This window comes from Carcharodon carcharias, chromosome 11 (assembly GCF_017639515.1).
Source record: "Carcharodon carcharias isolate sCarCar2 chromosome 11, sCarCar2.pri, whole genome shotgun sequence".
Taxonomy (NCBI): Eukaryota; Metazoa; Chordata; class Chondrichthyes; order Lamniformes; family Lamnidae; genus Carcharodon; species Carcharodon carcharias.
In genome coordinates, this window is record NC_054477.1 from 32,267,807 (window position 1) to 32,292,164 (window position 24,358).

Here is a 24,358-nt window from a genome sequence, read left to right on the forward strand (position 1 = left end):
GGCCCAGTTCCTTTCTTGCCCCATTGCAGTCTGCTCTGTGCCAGTTGATTATTCTTACTCTGGATTGACCAATGTCATTTTCCAGCATCATTCTAAACCTTATGATACAATGAGCACTGGCCCCTAAATGTACCCCCACTGTCACTTGATCTACAAGGCCCACCTCATTCCCAAGAACCAGGTCTAGCAGTGCCTTTCTTGTTGGACTGGATACATACAGCTGTAGGAAATTCACCTGAACACAATCTAGGAACGCTTGTCCATCATTGCCTCTTACACTACCACTATCCCAGTCTATGCACGGGTAATTAAAGTCCCCCCATTATAGCTACTCTATAATGTTTACACTTCTAATTTCCTTGCAGACTTGTTGCACTAGATCATTCCCACTAGCTGATGGTCTACATATTACACCGAGCAATGTAATTGCACCCTCCTTATTCCTTAGCTCTAGCTAAGTCGATTCTGTCGTTAAATCCTCTGACACATCCTCTTTCTCCAGTACCGCAATACTCTCCTTAACCAAAAACGCCACACCTCCTCCTTTTTTCCCCTTTCCTATCTTTTCTAGACACCTTGTAACCAGGAATATTTAACACCCAGATCTGCCTTTCCTTAATCCAGGTCTTTGTTATCACCACAACATCATCATCCCACAAGGCAATTTGCCTGTAACTCCCCAATTTCATTAACTATACTCCATAAGTTCACACACATGCAGTGTAACTCTCATTTAGACTTCCTTACTTGCTCTCTTACTCCAACTCCATCTATTAACTTACTATTCTCTATTTTAGTCCTATCTGCCTCTCCCAACATTCCGTGCACCCTGATACTTTTTAAAAAAAAAAATTCATTCACGGGATGTGAGCTTCACTGGCTGGGCCAGTATTTATTGCCCATCCCTAGTTGCCCCTGAGAAGGTGGTGATGAGCTGCCTTCTTGAACTGCTGCAGTCCATGTGGTGTAGGTACACCCATAGGGCTGTTAGGAAAGGAATTCCAGGATCGTGAACCAGCGACAGTGATGGAATGGTGATATATTTCCAAGTGAGTGACTTGGAGGTGAACTTTCAGGTGGTCGTGGTGTTCCCATCTATCTGTTGCCCTAGTCCTTCTAGATGGTGGTGGCGGTGGACTTGTAAGGTGCTGTCGAAGAAGCCTTGATGAATTCCTACCATGCATCTAGTAGATGGTACACACTGTTCCTACTGTGCCCCCTTATTGAAGGGGCAGTCACTACATAGTCCCCTGCTCACCCATGCAGCAAAAGAGGGATAGAGAAAGAAAGATTTACAGCACAAAGATGACAGAGAAAGGAATTATTGTTTCATTTGTGTCCAAAGTCCAGAATCAAAGTCCAATGGTATATTCCTGAACTTTTCCAGTAGAGCTGACTTCCATGATGAGACATGCACACAGAAATTAATCAGCCTTGTCAGTGATGGTACAAAAGTTCCAGTTGAAATAGTGTAGATGGTGCCAGGCATTCAAACCTGGATAGAGCCCCTTTTCTGTATTGCTGCTTGTAGATGGTAAAAATGGCAAACTACTGTCTCTTGGTACCACAAAGCAATAGTACTGGTTCAACCAGGTAGGGGTGCATGTCACATGGCTCCCACCTCTCCACTCTAGCTTTGACAAAGGGTGTGTATCTAGGGAAGTACTAGAGAAACTAATGAGGATAAAGTCTGATAAGTCTCCTGGACCTGATGGGTTACATCCTAGCATATTAAAGGCAGTGGCTACACAGATTGTGGGTGCATTGGTAGCAATCTTCCAAGAGTCCTTAGATTCTGGAAAAGTCCCAGAAGATTAGAAAACTGCCAACGTAATGCACTTATTCAAAAAGGGCCGGGAGAGACAAAAAAATAGGTAACTATAGACCAGTTAGCTCAACATCTGTCATTGGGAAAATGTTAAGAGTCTGTTATGAATAATATAATAGTAGAGCATTTAGAAATGCATAATATAATCAAGCAGAGTCAGCATGGCTTCATGAAGGGGAAATCATGCCTGACAAATTTATTAGAATTCTTTGAGGAGATAACAAGCAGGATAGACAAAGGGGGACCACCGGATGTAATATATTTGGATTTCCAAAAGGCATTCGAAGAGGTACCGCACCTAAGGCTACTTAATAAGATAAGAGCCCATAGTGTTGGAGATAGTATATTAGCATGGATAGAGGACGGCTAACTAATAGAGGATAGATAAAAGCAAAATACTGCAGATGCTGGAAATCTGGAACAAAAACTCAATAGGTCTGACAGCATCTGCAGGGAGGGATACAGTTGACGTTTCGAGTCTGTATGACCCTTCATCAGACCTTCTGAAGGGTCACACGGACTCAAAACGTCAACTGTATCCCTCTCCGCAGATGCTGTCAGACCTGCTGAGTTTTTCCAGGTGTTTTTGTTTCTATAATAGAAGACAGAATTGGAATAAGGGGGGCATTTTCAGGATGGCAAATTGTAACTAGTGGAGCGCCACAGGGATCAGTGTGGGGGGCACAATTATTTACAACATATATTAATGACTTCAATGAGGGAAGTGAATGTACTATCGCCAAGTTTGAGGATGACACAAAAATAGGTGGGAAGGCAAGTGGTGAGGATGGCACCAGGAATCTACAGAGGAAGAGAATCAGGTTAAGTGAGTGGGCAAAAACATGGTAGATGGAATATGTGGGAAAATGTGAAGTTATGCATTTTGGCAGGAAGAATAGAGGAGCTGAATATTATTTACATGGAGAAAGACTGCAGAAAGCAAGAGAACAGAGGGATTTGGGAGTCCTTGTGCATGAATCTTAAAAAGCTAACATACAAGTTCAACAGGTAACAGGGAATGGAGTATAAAAATAGGGAAGTCTTGCTAAAAGTATACAAGGCACTAGTTAGACCACACCTAGAATACTGTGAACAGTTTTGGTCCCCTTATCTAAAGGAAAGATACACTGGCATTGGAAACAGTCCAGTGAAGGTTCACTAGATTGATCCTGGGTATGGAGGGATCTTCTTATGGAGGAGAGGTTGAGTAAGTTGGGCCTGTATTCAATGAAGTTTAGAAGAATGAGAGGCAACCTTATTGAAACATAAGACTCTTAGGGGGCTTAATAAGGTAGATATTGAGAGGTTGTTTCCACTTGTGGGAGAGACGAGGACCAGAGGGCATAATCTCAGAGTAAGGGGTCACCCATTTAAGACAGAGATGAGGAGGAATTTCTTCTCTCAGAGGGTAGTGAATCTGTGGAATTCTTTACCGCAGAGGGCTATAGAGGCTGGGTGGTTAAGTATATTCAAGGCTGAATACACAGATTTTTAATCAGTAAGGGAATCAAGGCCTTATGGGGAAAAGGCAGAAAAGTGGAGTTCAGAATAATCAGATCAGCCATGATTTCATTGAGTGGTGGAGCAGACTTGATGGACTGAATGGCCTCCTTCTTATGGTCTTTGCCGGGGTCCCTGAGGTTGTTAATGTTCCAACCATTAAGTCTTGAATGGTAGGTTGCAGGGTCCTTTGTCCTAGCAGATATATTGGCTCCGGTTGGCCAGGCCTGACTTATGAAATGCTGATGGTCTTTGTATAGTTTCCTCTGAATTTGGTTTCTGCAGCCCACAGGGGATTGTTAGGGTCTCTTCAGAGAGAACATGGTGTAAATTTCTGAAAAACTGCTATATTGGCTGGTATTATTCCAGAGTAACAGGCAGGCATATCTTCAGCCATTTTAAAAGGGCCTCTGTCCAGTTTTAAAAAATTTTTAGAAATTAGCCATGAGGATATATATATTATAAAAATATACAGTGTGAGGTCTTAGCCCTCTGATAAAAGAAATCTTTAATGGTGTCAGGACAGGTTAACAATACAGTTATGCAAGCATATGGGATTGTAGACTTTTTAAATAAAGGCAGAGAGTACAAAAGCCTGGAGTTATGCTAAACCGATATAAAACAATAGTTCGGCTTCAGTTGGGAGTATTTTGCCCAACTCTGAGCACCATACTTTAGAAGAACATGAAGGCTTTGGAGAAGGTGCAAAAGAGATTGGGTATAATGGTTCCTGGGATGAGAGATTACAGTTACATTTGGAAGCATTGTTGTACAGGTACATGCAGCAGCCAATTAATGCATAGCAAGGCTCTCAAGAGCAACAAACAAGATAAATAACCACAATTTGTTTCTGCTATTGTTATTGAGACAGAGATGTTTCTTAGGTACTAGAATTCCCTACTCTTATTGAAATAGTATCGCAGGATGTTTTACATCCATCTGAGCACGCAGATGCGGCCTCACTATAACATCTCATCTGAAAATGGCACTTCTGATAACCTGAACAACCTAGATTCAGGTTAAGTGCAATAAAATTCTCTCCTCTCCACCCTAATCACAATGCATTGAGAAATTTGCAAGAAATTTAACTTGGAAAAGGCATCCGATCAAGTTCCAAACATTTCAACTGTACCTCAATATTAATTCAATATCTTTTTGTACACTTCAATTAGAGTGTAAACACCTCAATCATCTGATATTTCAGTAAACTGAGCCATTGTCCAAATCTGTTCTGCTTTGGATGATAAGCCAACTACTTTGATTTTTTTCACCCACGAGATACATAACAATAAATAATTGCACTCAATCTTTATAAACTAGATCTGCTGCAGCACTACCTATGGGTATTCTTGCAATGTTTTGCTGCTAACCTGGCTTTTCCCTTTAAGTCACTTTGGTGGGATGAAGAAAGAGTGGGTGCAAGGCTTGGGGGCGGGGATGGAAAGACATGATTTCTAATTTGGTGAGTCCAGGATACTGTGGCTATTTATAAACTCCGGAAGCCAGATAACAATTACAACTGCATACAACTTTCATGAACCAGCTCGAAGGGGAATACAAAGATACAAAAATCACTGCCTATCATTCCCTTATCTGAAGTGCATTAGACGCTGTCGAAATTTTGAAACAGATAAATTTAGAACTCTTACTGACAGAATTATGAAATGAATATATTCTGGTTGGCAAAACAGCCTCATGATCATTTGGTCCAATAGCTCATCAATTTCAAGAGTTTTTAATTAATCTCCCATTGAATCACAAGTTACCAAGGAAACATAAAATCCTCTGTTTAAAATACTCATTCTATTGCTACAAAGTTTAAAACATTTTCTCCATATTTTCCCATACAAATAGACTTCAATCTGTATTTAGATAACACAGTGTCAACTTTTGATTTTTCACTTGGGTGTTAAGCTGATGTTGTGAGCCAGCCAGGCATTTTCAAAACTGACCCTTTCATTGAAATCAATAGAAAGTAAAATCAGGTTTTTTCAATAATGGCGGCCAATCCACAATATCAGTTCTATGGCCAGGTGACAAATTGAAAATTTTCCCCCATATCTAAAGACCACTTGGAGTCTGAGGGAGCTGACAGGTTTAATTGTAAACTTTGAACACAATACTGTAAATAGCTATGTAATTAATACATACATACCCTTAGGGATAGGCAATAAATGCTGGCGTGCCCAGCGACACCCATATCCCGTAAATGAATAATAAAAAAAATTAATCCTGTTACACCAGCAGAAGAATCTGAAAAATCCATTATTCATTTGACAGGAGTGTGGTTACATTGTCTGAAACCTATAGCAATTTAAATGGTTCTTGATTTACTGCAATCCTTAACCTTAGATGCACAAAGGAAAAGTGCAGCAGTTCACATTGCAACAGGAACTTTTGAATTAATCCGCTGAAATTGCATAACTGCCCATGAAATATACATTTTATTAAATTATATGACTCAAAATAATTTATTAGTCTGCCAAATTTTAGAGCAACATGCAATACTGCAACAACTAATGAAACACTGTACAATGTGTGTGAATGGATGTTATTTTTTTAAAAATATTTTTGGTGAATATTGTGCTATTCTGTGAAGGGTGTGTGTGCGTGCAAATGATTTAATTAAGCTGGGCAAAAGTTACTGGAAGACAGATTGTCTGGGGGGCGGGGGGGCGGTTTAAAACATGAAAGGCTAGAGGCATTAAGTTTGAGGTGCAAGTGAATAGGTTGGATGTAACATTTGCATTTTTAGATAAATTGAGAGTTTGTTTGAATATCAAAGGGAAGTCAGAAGTGAAAAGAAACATGTTTGCATCTTACAGGTGTTCCATGGGTAAAGAGAAGAGGGTATCTTACATTTTATTGATCCGAAAGCAGAGACAAAATAGAAACATGAAAGATTTTATATTTGGAAGGATTTGAGTTTCAAAGAGGTGTGAGAACAATGGAACATGAGATGAAAGGGGGTAAAGGTATTTTAGAGTTACTGCAGCTGGAGCTGGCAGCTGTGGGCTATTAGCTGTGTGAGAAAGATTTCCTGGAGATAGCTCTAGGCTGCAAAAAGATAAGTTTAAATCAGCCATCCACTCAAGCCAGAAAAGTCTTGGGCTACAACAAACAGTCTTGTTCTGAAGCTTTGGATTTCCACAGCAGGAGGGTGGGGGTGGGGGCGGTTTAAAGAGGTCATGTAGTATGCCTTTACTAAAGCTACAGAAGTTTGCCTTGAATATTATTACTGGATTTTTACAGTTAAAAATCTATTGGCGAGTATTGCCTGGAAGGAGTTACTTGTGGGTCTGACCAAGTAGGGACTCTTTTGGGGAAAGGTGTTGTAAGACTAATTTTAACCATGTAATTGTAATCTTGTGTGCTTAAGTCTTCTTTTGTTCTTGTTAATAAAACTTTTACTTTTAATTTTTAAATCCCAAAATTGTTACTGGGCTTCTTGCTGCTGAGATCAGTACATTTTTTTCTCGTTTTCAGAATATAAAGCCAAGTTTCCCTCTGGAATTTTGTCTGCGCAGCAAGTAACATCTGCTGTGGTCATGGCACATTCAAATACTGCAATTAAAGTGAATATGTAGTATTAAAAGGAGGAAAGAAAGTCCTTATATTGAGAAGTAGTAAGCCCAAGTAACAATAACATAATCTTAAAGTAAATCCAACAGGGAATTCAGGAGAAACTTTTTTTTTTAAACCCAGACAGAGTGGTCAGAACGTGGAACTCACTGCAACTAGTATAGATAAAACTTAAGGGAAACTAGACAAACACAAGAAAGAACAGAAGAATATGTTGGTGGGACTAGAAGAATGGTGTGGCGGAAGCTCACTTGGAGCACAAACATGGACCTGTTGGGCTGAACAACTTGTTATCGCACTGTTAATGTTATGTAATACTACTCATAGCATGAATCAAATGGAAGCAATATATTCCATTTTTAAAACTAGGTGCAGTGTCTCATGACACTAATTCTAGCTAACCATACTACAGTTGGCAACCTTCCACACCACAATTTACTAGTACTTCCATAAAAACCTCATATTCTTTATGATGACATCTTACATCAAACATTTGAAATCTTCCTTCCACCCATCAACTCCGGTAACAGCTTTGAACGAGTTACAGGTGCATATCGAGATAATATGATTTGACTATAAAGTCCAAGATGCTTCCAGACCTGCTGAGTATTTCTAGCATTGTCTGTTTTTATTTCATAATTTCAGCGTCCTCAGTATTTTGCTCTTGTACTATAAGGTTTGTGCTAATGTGCCCAACACCATAACTGATGTCAATATTGGGAAGGGGAACACTTACAACTCTGTCATTCAATGACAGCAAGAAACACTCCAAGGACAGGGTGAAAACCAAAAGAATTGCATTCAATCCATTAAATCTAACCCACAAAAATCAGTGTAATTGTAAAAACTCATGAACTCTCCCTGACTCATTTCTTAAGGGAGCCAAATACTCTAGGTTAAAAACTCCCAAGATACTAAAGCCGTGAAATTTCTCCACAACAATGACATCTTGGTATGCTTGATCAATGTGATGTTACAATTGACAATTTTCAATCCTGGTTGCATTCCACAAATGATAATTCCATAGTTCCATTCAGATTGGAAACAGTGCTCAACAGTATTTATCTGTCAATATTGTAACATTATTAAGCAGATAGAGCTTTTTAAATTGGAGATAAATTGGCTGAGTTTTAATTGCCTATCACAAAAATCCGTGATAGTTAACTCTTACAGCTGACTATTTCACCTGGTCTGTTCTTGTAATGTCAGTACTCGGGCATATTTGGACATTAATCATTGGCTACTTGTTGAGGAAATTTTGGTAGATCAACAGCTTGCAAATTCTTGGTTTCTGCTCTTGAGAAAAGACAAGGTTACCAAGATCAGGGAAAAAAGCACAAAGCAATGTTAATGTTCTCAACAGATTAAATAAAAGTCTTACTCAAGAACATTACAGCAAACTGATCATAACATGTCAAGTTGTGATGTTTACACATTAGGAATTTTTCTGGGTCGCAAGCCAGAAATTCCTGAGTCTCTTTTAAATATTTGAATAGCTTTCAATAATTTGTGTATCACTAAATGCAACATCAAAAGAGATGGTTTTATGTATAGTAACACCTAAGCAATTCTTCTGCATCACTGGGCTCAAAATAACTTTTCTGCACTGATCCAGAACAGGCAAAACACAAGCCAAGTCCAATGCAGTTTTATCAATACTGCTTTCTGGAACAAAGTTAGGGTGTGCCAAATAATGCAGAACCAGCATTCAACAAAAATAACCACAACTGCAGCCACGGGCTGAAATGCTGCCCTTAATGAAGCTAGCAGCAAACTCACCTAAAAGGACAAGGGCAGCGGATGCATGGGAACACCACCACCTGCAAGTTCCCCTCCAAGCCACACACCATCCTGACTTGGAAGTTTATCACCATTCCTTCACAGTTGCTGGATCAAAATCCTGGAACTCTCTTCCTAAAACACTGTGGGTGTACCTACACCACCCGGACTGCCTTGGTTTAAGAAGGCAGCTCACTACCACCTTCAAAGGTAATAAGGGATGGGCAACAAATGCTGGCCTAGCCAACGACCCCCACATGTGGTGGAAGAATTAAAATCATTTCCTCTTAGTTCTTGCAACTTGCCTTTATTGAGTGACATCACCAGGCAGAACCTTCACTAAACGTATCACAATGTTTTTATGCACTAGCATAATGCATTACACAAGACCGAAAACAAAATCGAATCACAGACAGCATAATATCAGAGAAAGCTGAGATAGAAGTACTGTGAGTTGAAATCATGCCTGTGCAATCTCTTACACCTGTCAAGTAATCAACTGCACAATACTGGCAAATCACAGAGTTGAAGCTAAGTAGGTATTTTCCCACAGAAGGGACAAGTTTTATCCTGGGTCACTCATGTCCACTTTCCAACAGCACTGGCTAAGGCCAAGTTGGCTTGCATTTGGCCGATGATGGGGTAAATCAGGAAAAAAAAACATCCTTCACAATACAGCACCGAAAGTTACTTTTCCTTCCACCCACCATATTAAAAATACAAATGGTTCAAGAAAAAGATCAAGGGAATCACTGTGATGCATGGAATGTACAGAAATGCAATAAAATGTGTGAGCTGGGGGGGAAGAGACATCATGAGGGGGGGGGAAATGTTCGAGGCAAAACAGGATAGTAAAAGGAGTATAACAGCAAGAAAGCAAAGAGATAAGAGCCATGATACATGAAAATAGTCTCAAAATTGAGGATAATGCAAAAATATTAAAACACGCGATAATTATTTTCCTCAAGTAGTTACAGTGGAAGACATAGGAAACATGCCCTTCCCTAGAGAAAATTAAGGTAAAAATCTTCAATGTAAAGGAGGTGAAAATCTTAAAAAGGTCTTCAGTCAAATAAATCCCATAGAATTAAGAATTCTCATCCCAGGGTTTCAAGACAGGTTATCTGTTGAGGTACGGACGTTTGTTGTAAAGGAGTCACTGGATGCTGGGAGGGCATCAGAAGTTTGAAAACACAATAATGTGGTACCATATTCAGAAAGGTTGGCAACAACACAGCAACTACAGACCAATTAGTCTTTCTTAAATTCAATTTAAAACAATAGAATTGATAGTCAGCAATAAAGTTGATCATCTGAACACAATTGGGAGGCTGTGGCATTGTCACTTGACTAATAACCCAAGGCAATGCTATGGGGGCCTGGGTTCAAAGCCCATCACGGCAGACAGTGAAATTTGAATTCAATAAAAATCTGGAATTAAAACTCGAATGATGACCATGAAACAGTTGTTGACTGCCTTAATGCCCCTTTGGGGAATGAAATCTGCTGTCCTTACCTGGTCTGGCCTGCACGTGACTCCAGGCCCACAGCAACGTGATTGACTCTTAACTGCCCCCTGGAATGGCCTAATAAGCCACTCAGTTGTAGCAAACCACTAAAAAGCCTACAAAAAAAGGAATGAAACTGGATGGATCACTCGGCATCAATCTAGGCACCAAATATGACAACTGCAAATTGAGCCCTGTCAACCCTGCAAAGTCCTCCTAACATCTGGAGGCTTGTGCCAAAATTGGGAGAACTGTCCCACAGGCCAGTCAAGCAACAGCCTGACAGTTATACTCATGGAATCATAACTTACAGACAATGTCCCAGACACCACCACCTCCATCCCTGGGTATGTCTTGATCCACCGGCAGGACACATCTACCAGAGGTGGCAGAACAATGGTATACGGTTGGGAGGGGGCTGCCCTGGGAGCCCTCAGCATCAACTCCGGACCCCATGAAGTGTCATGGCATCAGGTCAAACATGGGCAGGGAAACCTCCTGTTAATTACCACTAATTGCCCCCTTCCTTCAGCTGGTGAATCAGTACTCCCCCATGTTTAACATCACTTGCAGGAAGCACTGAGGGTGGCTTGGCTGCAGGATGTACTCTGGGTGGGGGACTTCAATATCCATCACCAACAGTGGCTCAGTAGCACCATTACAGACCGAGCTGGCCAAGCCCTAAAGGACAATAGCTGCCAGACTGGGTCTGCGGCAGGTGCCAAGGAGACCAACAAGAGGGAAAAACATATTTGACCTCATCCTCACCAACCTGCCTCTTGCAGATACATCTGTACATTATAGGTAGGGGTGACCATCGCAGAGTCATTGTGGACACAAAGCCCATCTTCATATTGAGGATACACTCCATCGTGTTGTGTAGCAGTACCACCGTGTAAAATGGGATATGTTTCAAACGCAATAAGCAACTCATAACTTGGCAACCAAGTGGTGCTGTGGGCCATCAGCAGCAGCAGAATTGTGCTCAACCACAATCTGTAACCTCATGGCCTGGCATACCCCCCACTCTATCATTATCGCCAAGCCAGGGGATCAACCCTGGTTCAATGAAGAGTGCAGGAGGGCAAGCCAGGAGCAGCACCAGGCATACCTGAGATAGAGGTGCCAACCTGGTAAAGCTACAATGCAGGATTACTTGTGTGCCAAACAGCAAGTGATAGACAGAGCTAAGTGGTCCCACAACCAACAGATCAGATCTAAGCACTGCAGTCCTGCCATATCTAGTCCTGAATGATGGTGAACAATTCAGAGATTCACTGGAGGAGGTGGTTCCACAAATATTCCCATCCTCAATTAGTGCAAAAGATGAGCTGAAGCATTTGTGACAACCTTCAACCAGAAATGCCGAGTGGATGATCTATCTCGGCCTCCTCCAGACAGGAGTCACAGACGCCAGTCTTTAGCCAATTTGATTCACTCCACATGATATCAAGAAATGGCTGAAGGCACTGAATCCTGCAAAGGCTATGGGTCCTGACAATATTCCGGCTATAGTACTGAAGACTTGTGCTCCAGAACTTGCCGCAACCCTAGCCAAGCTGTTCCAGTACAGCCACAACACTGGCATCTAATAATGTGGAAAATTGCCCAGGGATATCCTGTACACAAAAAACAAGACACATCCAACCCGTCCAAATACTGCCTTATCAGTCTAGTCTCCATCATTAGTAAAGAGATGAAAGGAGTCATCAACAGTGCTATCAAGTGGCACTTGCTTATCAATAACCTGTTCACTGATGCTCAGTTTGGGTTCCACCAGGGCCACCCAGCTCCTGACCTATCACAGCCTTGGTTCAAACATGGACAAAGAAATCAACTCCAGAGGTGAGGTGAGGGTGACTGCCCTTGACACAAAGGCTGCATTTGACCAACTGTGGCATCAAGGAGCCCTGGCAAAAACTGAGTCAATAGGCATCCGGGGGGAAACTCTTCGCTGGTTGAAGTTATATCTAGCACAAAGGAAGATGGTTGTGGTCGTTGGAGATCAGTATCTCAGCTCCAGGACATCACTGCAGAAGGAGTTCCTCAGGGTAGTGTCCTAGGCCCAATCATCTTCAGCTGCTTCATCAATCACTTTCCTCCCATCATAAGGTCAGAAATGGGGATGTTCACTGATGATTGCACAATGTTCAGCACCACTCGCGACTCCTCACATACTGAAGTGTTCCATGTCCAAATGCAGCAAGATCTGGACAACATTCAGGCTTAGGCTGACAAACGGCAAGTAACATTCGTGCCACACAAGTGTCAGGCAATGACCATCTCCAATGAAAGAATCTAACCATCGTCCCTTGACATTCAACAGCATTAAATCCCCCACTATCAACATCCTGGGGTTACCATTGACCAGAAACTGAACTGGACTAGCCATATAACTACTGTGGCTATAAATGCAGGTCAAAGGCTCGGAATCATGCAGCGACTAACTCACCTCCTGACTCCCCAAAGCCTGTCCAACTACAAGGCACAAGTCTGGAGTGTGATGGAATACTCTCCACTTGTCTGGAAGAGTGCAGCTCCAACAACACTCAAGCTTGACGCCACCCAGGACAAATCAGCCCACTTGATTGGCATCCCATCCACAAACATTCATACCTTCCACCACTGGCACCCACATCCCATGAATGAATTTTTAAAAATCTAAACAGTAGTTAAGATGGATTCTGAAATAAGTGGGCCTATCTAGCGATCCTTCTTCAAGGAAATAAGAACTCCAGTCCCATAACATGGTATACTTATGCTTTCAAAAATTATGGCAAATTTCAGCAAGATTAAGATTAGTTGATTTAGGAAATAGGGACGAATGCAATCAGGGCCCTGAGACAGCCATACAAGTTTTATTTATTAGCGTAAACTTCATACTAACCAATCAACATTCTATATGCGTCACACATTTTGTAGGGGGTAAAACTTTTAATTATCGAGAAATTCAAGGCAACGGTCAGAATTCATTCTAGACCGTATTGCACAAATTGATTATTTACCAGTTTATAGTACTGGCTGACTAGTTTAATCACTTTAAGCATGTCAATAAGGAATAACCACTCAAGTAATAAAATATGCCCTTCCTTACAGCTGATTACCGATAAACAAACCTGTAAAAGTACACTATAATTATAGAACAGCTCAATCTAAGGCACCACTCTTCCACCATCCTAGCTATATTTTGGTACTCGCCACCCAAATCACAGGCCATTTCTGAGTTTTCAGATTTCCGATTAAGTTGTAATAATACTGAATAATACTGGTCCCTCAGACAGCATGCAAGAAATATCAGTGGGGTGGGGGAGTTAGCTTTATGAGAATCCCACCAATTTATCTTTCTTTCCCCTACTAGTGAAGCAACCAAACTCAACTTGGCTCTTCCACAGGCAGCTCATCAAGACCAGAAACCTGACCATCTATTTTGCTTTAGAACAAATCAGATGAATTTTGATGCTTTCAATCTCAGAGTTCAGAGAGATAAGTATTCTTTCAATTCCCAGCATCTGGTTAAAGCAGTACATTCTCAATATTTCTACATTCTTAAATAGACTGCAGACGTCTTCCCTTGATCGCAAGATCAAAAGTATGGTTGTGCACTGACAACTCAACGATGTTCAGCTTCATTATAAACATCTCTGATCATGCCAGCTAGAACAGAATTTGGATAAGTTCCAGGCTTGCGCTGACAAGTGGTAGAAAACATTTGCACCAGTCAAGTGGTGGGTAATGATTATCATGAACAAGAGAAAGCCTTGCAACCGCCTCCTCATTTTTTATGCTAAAATTAGGACAAATTCCATGCAAATCAACTTCATAAGCACAGACAAAACATACAATTGGTAGAATTGTGCAGATACTGAAAATCTGAAAAATTAAGTAGAAAATGCGGGAAATACTTAGCAGGTCAAGCAGCATCCATAAGGAGAGAGACAAACAAGAGTTAATGATTCAGGTTGGTGACCTTTTGTAAGAACATATATCTAAAACATATCTGCCTACCTAGGACATGACTGATTGAGTGAATTGTCATATTGATTATAAAGGACACTTCCTCCTTTAAAAAAAATATTTTAAGTATCGTGTACTGCTGCTTTTATGCAAATTTGCTTTCAAAAATTAACCTTCATCATTAGTGCAGTAACACTCTATAATGATCTTTCATATAAAATGCCACAAAACATGGTGAATTCCTGATCTTGGCTGTGCTGTCAAGAATAGTATTCCAAAAGAGACAGAGGGGAAAAAAATTGCAAAATAACCTAGCAATAGGATCAAAAGCAAAGGTCCAAGCACAGGCCATCTCGCCAGACTGCTCCTAAAAGTTGAATGGGCACTTTTGAAGAGGAACAAAGGAACACACTTACTGGGTCCATGTTCATGATTTCCCATGAACTGAATTCCCAAAATCAGGCACAGATAATGAGGAATACAAAACAAAGGAGACATAGTTTTCCACAGGGAAAGGGAAAACCTCCAGTTCTGATGGTTTGAAAAATCTAGAATATTTAGATAACACAAAATAAATTCATGGTGGATTAATATAGAAAATGCCTCTCTTCTATATAGAAATTACGCCACAGAAACAGACCATTCTGCCCAACTAGCCCATGGTAGTGTTACCCTCTATGAGCAAATATTTCTAATTGAATTTGCCCAACAAGCTCCTTTATCCCTAAATCCCTTTTCCTTCATTCGCCTATTCAGTCCAGTTTTGAATGTTGATCTATTTTATACCTTAACCACTAATTCAAGTGAATACCACAGCCTCACAGCTATAAAGAAGTTTCCCTTGCCTTCTATTCTAAATCTCTTTACATTTAATCTTGTATCTTTGACCCTTGTTCTTGATCCCTCAATTACTGAAACCAGTCTATCTTCCTTCTTTCATAATTTTGAAAATATTATATTGCCACATAATTCAAATGGACGCAAACAGTATCTTGGTGAATCTGTATTGTATCCTCTCTAACACCCTTTGGTTTTGTGAAATGCAATACTGTACACCAAGTTGTTAAAGTTCTTTTTAAACTCATCATGATCTCTTTGTATTTATATTATTTACCTCAAAATTAAAAAATGTAACAGTGGTCTAAGTTTTAATAGCCCACCTTTAATGTTCTATGAATCAACTTCCATTCATATGGTAATTACTACTATTAACTATTTTACTAAAATACATCACTTTCCATAAAGTGGCACTGAATTACATGTGTCACCTTTAAGCCATTTCCCCATTAACATTCTTTGTAGTTCTTTTTGACCTTCTACATCCAATTCTGCTGTCATTAGTAAATGTTGATATTAGGTCTATATCCAAAGGAATAATATTGTGATGGTGTCCGGTACCGTTGTGCAGAGTTGGCTCCAGCCAGTCGACTGGAAGCAGCAAGGGCGCATATGCAGACTTTGCGCCTGAGCTGTGGACCTCCAGTAGCATTTCAAGTGGAGGGGAGGCCTGTGTATGGGATTGGCTCAGGAGCATTCACACATCAGCAGGGCTGCTGTTCCCTGTGTTGAGTCGGATGTTTTCAGCACTTTCTTACTTTCTGCTTTAGCGTGGCTTCCAAGAGGTGGGAACCTATGATCTTGTGATCTGAAGGTGAGACACAAAATGGGCCCATGTGACCCCAGCTAAGATGAAAACAGGCCCCATATGATCAGGTTTTGTGAGGGGGGAAGTTTTGGCACAGTTGAAAAAGGTGAACACAAAAGGCTGGACCTGGGAGCAGAGATAAGGAAACATAAGGTTACTGCCGCTGTTACAAATATTTTTAAAGGAACTAATTGACCCGAACCTGCACTGGGTTGTTACTGAGGGTTCAGCTAAAGATGATTCTGATGGATCCATGCTGTCATGAGCAAAGCTGGAGGTTCTAAAGTAGTAAGTCATTTTGGTGAAGACAATGCCCATTAAATGAGTTGGTTGGGAGCCGTTATTGGAATGAGAAATAGTCGCTAAATAGTCAAAGAAAAAAAGGAGTTCTATTCTACTGAATTCTATCTGAGGAAATTCAGAGTTATGAGGGGCTTTGTAGTGAAGTACTGCCAGATATGCTAGGTGGACTGCCCAGTAAATCCACAAGATCTATCTTTGTTGTATCTACTTAATGTGCAATTTACAGTTTATATTGACTGCAATTTGCCTGTTAATTCATGTTTAATTTATGTTGATTTTGGTTTGATGGTTAAAGTTATAAAAAATAAAATCTCATCCATTGCTTTTCTCGTTAGGGTCGCTGGGTAAAAATAATTGGTTCTTTTGGTTTGCTGGTCTCCACAGGGATCATAACAATATGCACAGTGAACATATTTAACTGTTTCTCAGACTGCTATTAAGGATCCCTAAAGCAGTAGTTCAATAACAAGTAGTAGATCAAATGGCTCCCCAGAAACCACACTTGATAGATATTGCCACAGGAATGTTCTCCAGATATCAACAAAAACAGATGGGATTTAATTCTACCCTTATCTTACTCTTCTATCTCCAATCAAAAACTTATCCCATGTAAAGTTGAAAGAGGAAGTGCCGAACGGATCACGTTATAACTAATGTGCACTGAAGTATCACAGAATCATAACGGTGTAGAAGGAGGCCATTCGGCCCATCATGTCCGCACTCATTCTCTGAGCATTTTAACAGTGCCAATCTCCTGCTTTTTCCCATAACCCTGCACATTTAAATGGAAACAATCATCCAATGCCCTCTTGAATGCCTCAATTGAACCTGCCTCCGCCACACTTCCAGGCAGTGCATTCCAAACCCTAACTACTCACTGTGAGAAACTTTTTACTCACCTCACATTTGCACAAAAGCCCACAAGCACAAGTACAAAAGCCATTATGCCATAGCTTCAACAGCATTGCAAAGATAGGCAAATTGTAACATGAGATGACAAAATAAGGTGTGTCAGATTCTATGACAGCACAGGAAAGAAATCAGATGCCATTGTGAACATCAGAGATATCCTTGGAACATGAACTAACTATAATACTTCACAATGAGGCTCAACAAATTCACTGACAAAATTGATTAAAATGTTCCTTTCCCTCATATTTCAGAAAGGGCTAGGATCATGGATGTGCAAGATCCCTCTTAGTAAATGAACACAAAGAGGCAACTATTTTAGGAACTACACTTTTGAGATAAACATGTAGCCCCAATGAAACCACACTAAAAAATACATATCTGCTGATAATTATAGTTCTGAAAATATAATTTCACAACAATCGCTGATAAGTTAACAGAAAACAACCCAAACTAAAAAAAATTATTTCACCTTCTAAATATATTTCTGCTACATTACGACAGTGGCTAAATTTCAAAAGCACTTAATACTGGGGTCATGAAAGGCATGATACGAATGCAAGTTCTTCCTTAGGAAAAGGAGCCAATTTTTATGTTGCTCGTGGGTCATTCAAAATTAAAATGCATATACAATAGTCGTTTGGTGGTACAAAACTTGAGTATTGCTGAAAAAAAAGACACGTCAAAGCTTTTTATCTTACACTCATCAGGACACTTCGCAAGAATACCAATATAAGGGAAAAACCTCAATTTATACTGTATGTGGTTAGCAAGTGAATTCTGCTTGGAGGAGACTTGCCATGGAGAATGCACCAGTGATGGTTACTGACAGTTAACTGCCAAGTATTGTTTGAAATTTAAACTTGGCAGCTAGGTCCTGATTGCTCAGGATAACGCCTTGACCAATGAGTCAACGAATGGTTGCCACTTATTTTGTTTAGCTGATACAGGCGCAATATGTGTACATGCTCTGTCTGCAAAGAACAGGGCCCTGTGTATTAATACATGTAGCTTCCAGTACATGCAAATGTGTCACACCTAGAGCCCGACTGACAATCTTAAATTGGTGTCAGTGTAATTCTTAGCACGCTGAGGATTATTTAGCAAATGTTGCCCAATCACAGAATCACATTTAATGCTGGACACTGATTTGAATTTTAAAAGCACGGGCTGGTTGGGAATGGTCTGTACCTTGTCCGTTGCGAACAGCGGCTGGGGCATGCTATCTGATACAATCCGCCTGTCATTGGGACATACAGCCTACATAACTAGCATCACACTGACAGTGAAATTAATATACCACATTACTCATTTGTGTGATAAGTCTTTTTGGCTTGATGGCAGCACCCTGTTAGTGATGAATACCTCTCGTGTTACTGCTGCATAGTAGCAGCGTGAAACAGCTACCTTTTCCTGTTGCTCAAATTTTTGAGGTACCTTGCCATTCCAGGGTAATCTAAGGTAGACTGGGCACTTTTCAGGGCCGGAAGTGATGGCCTTAGGCTCGTTCATGAGTTTGCATGATATACATCGTGAAATGACAGGTGAAGCTTGTTGTTTCACACTGTTACTACGCAGTAGTAGCACAAGTGGTATTTGCCACTAACAGGATGCTGCTATCAAGCCAAAAGGTCTTTCTGACCATCACACAAATGAGTAATGTGGTATAGGAATTTCAGTGCCAGTGGGAAGCGAGGTATGTAGGCCATACATCCCAAAGACTGGCGGATCGTATCAAACAGCATGTCCGAGCTGCTGTTCGCAATGGGCAAAGTACAGACCGTAGCCAACCAGCCCATGCTTGCAAAACTCAAAACAGTGTCCAACATCAGATGTGATTCCACGATTGGGCAACAACATTTGCTAAATAATCCTCAGTGTACTAAGAATTACGCTGACAACTAATTTAGGATTGTCATTTGAACTCGCAGTGTGATACATTTGCGTGTTCTCGAAGCTACATATATTACTGGTGCATTCTCCATGACAAGTCTCTATCAGAGTCCACTTGCTAAATAATCAGCGCTTTCTTCATACACAGTATAAATTGCGGTTTTCCTCTGAAATTGGTATTTTTGCAAGTGTCCTGAGTGCAAGATGAAAAGCTTTGACATCTCTTTTTCTGCAATACTAAAATATGTACCTGACATATATCAATATTAGTTCTATAAATTTTTCTTTTCTTACAGTCCAACCATATGTACTCCTAGTAAATTTATCAACATATAATTTATTCATTAAAATACAGAACTGAAGGTAACTACCAAATTAGCTTTCTTTATCATAAGTACATGTTCACAAACTGCAGAAAAATTTCTATTATGGCCAGGAGAAAAATTTAGGTTGCTCATAGTTGGGACGGAATTCAACAGCACTGCTTTTTGGTAAAATAAGATTATCAACTGGTGCTTTTTTATAAACTTACTCCAATACAGCTTAAACATCATAAAAAGAGTTTTTTCTACAATTCAAAGCTACACAGAAAGCGACAAAGCTTATATGAAAAAAGAAACACTGGAACTGGCACTGGTAATGAAAAAGGTACTGTAATAATGTAACATTCCTTGGTAAGGAGAGTATCTCATTCCACTTCAAGAATATAAATATTTTAGTTTTACTCAAATTGAGGCGGGAGGAAAAATATGTACTATATTTTTATAAAAAAAGTTAGAGTATGCTCAAGGGAATGTCATACTCTTGAATTTGCAAACTGTGAACTCCAATCCCAAGTTTCTGCCATAACTTAAACATGGCCTACTGCTTCATAACTTTCTAACCCACTTTCAGCTACCTTTTAATTTTAATGAATGAATGAATTACAATTGTTCAATTCTACTGTATTATCTATTGAATGTGTCATTTCTAGGTCACCCAAATGATTGTAAACAAAGCCCCTAATTCAAAGCAATAATATGACAGCAGTGGCCAAACTGACAATGCATTTTAAGTTAGTTTGCTGATGTGGTGTTTTTTTTAAAAGAGGTTTGCATGTCATTTTTCTAATAATTTATTATATAGTCTTAACTGCATTGTGATTTAAAGCAGACATTTATTTACAAATAAAAACTGTCTCTACAGTTAGACGCAGAATTACAATTTAAAATAAAGGTACCTACAAAACTGGTTTAAAGAATTATTAATTCAAGGTACATTGAAGCTTTAAATAAATAATGCACAGCGTTTATTTACTGCAAATGTACAATAAGTACTATGATGCTATGCAATGAGAAGGGTGCACTCATCATCTTGATACTGTCACCCATATCTAGGACAAAACTAGAATTGCAGGATTTGTTTTACTGCTCATGTTTACAGTTTGTCTATACTAGTATCAGTCATAGTTCAGCAAAACAAAACTTAAACCTCAGTTTGATTAATTTCTCTTAGCTCACAAATGTAAAGCAATCATTTATAAAAAAGCCAAAAATTCTCTCTCAAGATGCACAGAAAATATAAACAGGAATATTACTGGAAAGTTAATGGAACTCACAACACCTGTGAACATTCTCACATATTTAATGCAATTGAACACAAGTACACTCTTTCAAATAAGGGAGAAGGGAATACATGTAAAAGAGCCAGCAGATTACAAACATCCTTTTTAATTGTGTAATGAGGATAACATACTTGTGGAATTTTCAGTTTGGCACACTGTTACGGTCACAGTTTGGCCAACAGGAGGAGGAAATTATTTAATACTCCCACAATTCGAGATCTTTTTGTTCTGTTCCAGATAGAAAATAAATTTTGGAAATCTTACCTCAAATCTTCCAGTAAATCACATTCCCCCTGATGCTTCGCCTGAAGTTTAGTCATTTGCTCAGCATGGATGTTTTTCAGTTCTTGAGTAACTTTTACCTTTGATAAAGAAACACACTGTTGGTTTAAAAGATATCAAAGCTATGCAAATAAAATGATTTCCAACTAAACGCATCACCTTAACTCAAGAACGCGCGAAATAAGCACACAAAACGTCGACATTTGTACAATTTATGCCAATTTACGAATTAATTTCCCCACAAACATAGCAGAAGCATCATTACGTTTGCGAACCAGCATAAAATGTCACAAATTATGTAAACAGTGCGAAACGTTTCATGTGGAAAATTTAAAGCAACAATGGTCATTTAAAACCTTTCAGCCAATTCTATCTTCGTGACATTTCCGCCAAAAAGTCATTGATTTAAAGATATTTATTCTACCCACTTCCCATAAGGTGCCCTTCCTTGAAATGTCCACTCCGATTTCAAGCGTTTTAAAAGGACCAAAATTGTGCACATTCTGTTGTGCACTTCGACGTTTCCCAGATGAAGCGCAATAACAAAAAAAACCCCCAAGTTTTCACAAAAAAAATCCAGTCAGCCTGCAGAAAAAAAGCAATAACAACCCCCACCCTATACCCCCACCCCCGCCTTTTACTTTCACATGTAAATATCTCAACAATCACCAGGGTTTCAAATCCAACCACACTCTTACATTCTGGCACAAACACCAAAAATCATGTTCACAAGAAAGGATTTATAAATATCTCACCACAGTAACCCAAAAGATAAGCATATGGATACTTTATTTAATTCAAAACATAAATCCAGAGGGTGTTTTTTAAATCTGAACACTAGGGACATTGTATCCCCCCCACCCCCCACCTTCTCGAATACGACATTTCTTCACACAGACACACACACACACAAGTCAGTGAATAAAGATGTCTGTTTCGGGGAGCTCACCTTTCTCGGAGGAGGCTGCATGTCGATGAAATGACAGGAATCATAAATCCGATGTTGGGAGATAGAAAGGAAAAGCCGAGGGGGAGGAGGAGATAGAAAGCCGCCGTGCCACCCGCCGATGGGGAGAGAGAGAGAGAAGGAATGAGAGTGGGGGAGAGGAGAGAGGAAAACTGAAAAGGGATGTAAAGGAAGGAAATTGCGGTACGAAGGGGAGGGGGGTGGGGGTGGAATTACTCGCTTCTGAGAGTCAGAGGGAGGAAAAGAGGGGAAAAGAAGAAAGACACTAAGCGTGGTCCAGGGGTTTTGCTAAGAGTCACTCCGGCACCGCCATGATATCCCCCCCTTCTCCTCCTCCTCCTCCTCACACCAACACTCCAGTGAACAGACTCAATGAGAGAGAGAGAAAAATACCGGAGAAAGCGACGGGGGAGGGAGGCGCTGAAACATTAACCACCAAACAGCCCCGCTCGAGGGATCTACCGCTCAATAGCGACTTACAGCGGCTGCGGTCGGAATCAGAGCGGGAAAAAAAAATGTCTTCGTGTCAATGGCGTCAGCGCCGCTCGGGCTTGATCGGAGCCGCTAGGCCTCCGCCGTCGCTATAGGCAACTGGCGGCCCAATCGAGAACCGGGTCCTATCGATTGGAGGGGGCGGGCTCGATCAATCGATCGGTCCGTCGCTCACACACACGGATTGGAGGTTGGAGAACTAACCCGATAGGCCAAGGCCCACTGAGGTACAGCCATTGAATCATCCCCAAATCTATCTTTATAACATTTAGAATGGATATGTAAATGCCAAATGATTTTCAGTCGGAAAGAATTGCATTTATAGAACGCTTTTCACCGCTACGAGACGCCTTAAAGTGCATTGCAGTTTGCATCAATTAAGCACTTCTGGAGTGTAATCATTGTAGGAAACGTGGCAACCAAATTGCACTCAGCAAATTCACCAACAGCAAGGTGATAATGATCAGATAAACCAAAATACTGCGGATGCTGGAGATCTGAAATAAAAACTGAAAGTGATGGAAAAACTCAGCAGATTCAAAGAAGAGCCATGTTGGACTTGAAACATTAACTCAATTTCTTTCTCCACAGATGCTGCCAGTGTTCCACGTTCATTTTACTGGAAAACCTTAAATAAGTAATCTTACCAATTGGAGATATCAACAGTTGGATTTTTATTAAATGGTCAAAGTAACAAGGCAGCATACTAGGTGCCCATCATTAGGGTTGACAAATCAATAATTTTTGATCCAAGCTGTAAGATACTTTGGACCTATGATCTTTAAAAAAACCTTTTTTGCCCATTTTTCCACTCCACTCATGCGACTACTAACTTTTAGTGAGGAATAATTCAGCAGTTCTCTAGCATCTCCTAAGTGCCTATCATCTGTGCTTAAGACTAAGGCATGGGCATTCTTCAGCTATTTGATTACAGTAGGGATTGCGATCATTATTCCCAAGGCTTGATTCTGACTTCATCCGTAAAGTAATATTGAGCATATTCTGTTGGCTGGATGGCATTCAGAAATAACATTACTGGCAGATTATTAGAGTTACTGAAGCCAATTCCCATGCATTCATTAGAATCCAGACTGAGATCAGCAAACCCAGTGCAAACGAACAATTAACCTTGGGATTTTCTGAGCTGTGGTCAGTACTAGACAACCAACTGTGGCATGGGTCTGTACTTGGATCACTCTTAAAAATAAACACAGTTCCTTATGTTTAATGGGTTTACCATCTAAAGTCTCTCTTTTTCTGATCACAAACATCATCAATCTTAACACTTAACCCTAACATTTCCTCAGTGTTGACAGCTCTGAAAGTGACGGAACAAGTATTTGAAGCAGAGTTTGCTTTTTACGGTTACGTCAAAATGGGTTACTTTTCTGAAGCACAGCAATAGCTTGCAAAGATAAATTTCAGTGGGAATTGGTGGGTGACAAAATACCACAGTCTATCTAGTTGCTTTCTACCATCCTGGTGTTTGCAAGATGCAACAATAATGGAGTTGTTGACTAACCATTTGTGAGAATGGATGTTTTAAATATTTTTGGGGAATAGTGTGTTATTCTGTAAAGAAGGCTTGGTGTCTATGTGTGTGTGATTCAATTAAGCTGGGCAGGGGTTGATAGGAGTCAGGCTGCCTGGGGGTTTGGAAACATGAAAAGGTTAAGGTGTTAAGTTTGAGGTAGAAGAAAAAAGGTTAGATCCAACATTTGCATTTTTAAATAAGTTTGAATTTCTAAGGGGAGTCAGAGGCAACAAGAAAAATGTTTGCATTTTGCAGGAGTTCATAGATAAACAAGTAGAGGGGATATTATATTTTTATTGACCCAAAAGCAAAGACAAGATGGAAACATGAACAAACTTATATTTGGAAGGGTTTAAATTTCAAAAGGGTGTGAGAACAGTGGGATTGAGATGAAAGGAGGAAAAAGGTACATTAGAGTTACTGTGGTAGAGGGAGCCATAGATAGTTGTTAAGCTGGAGCTGTTTGAGCTGCTGAGAATTCTTGGGCTGCAGCAAGCAGTTTTATTCTGAAGTGGATTCCATAGCAGCGTGGAAGAGGCTAAAGTTACGTGGTACACCTTTATTGAAGCTATAGCAGTT

The 24,358-nt window shown here is 40.1% G+C and overlaps 1 protein-coding gene across 2 annotated transcripts in view; it reads right to left on the reverse strand.

The window, feature by feature from the left end:
* LOC121283980 (F-BAR and double SH3 domains protein 2-like) overlaps nucleotides 1-22,280 on the reverse strand; it is a 261,393-nt gene extending 239,113 nt beyond the window's left edge. Inside the window, exons 1-2 of one of the 2 annotated variants that reach the window (XM_041198843.1) lie at nucleotides 21,736-22,280; nucleotides 20,769-20,866 (exon numbers count right to left, since the gene is read on the reverse strand). In XM_041198843.1, coding sequence (XP_041054777.1) covers nucleotides 20,769-20,866; nucleotides 21,736-21,756 — 119 coding nt within the window. In that variant the 5' untranslated portion in view covers nucleotides 21,757-22,280. The remainder of the gene's footprint in view (nucleotides 1-20,768; nucleotides 20,867-21,735) is intronic. The other variant, XM_041198844.1, reaches the window with a different exon arrangement.
* Between the last annotated feature and the right edge of the window lie 2,078 nt (nucleotides 22,281-24,358).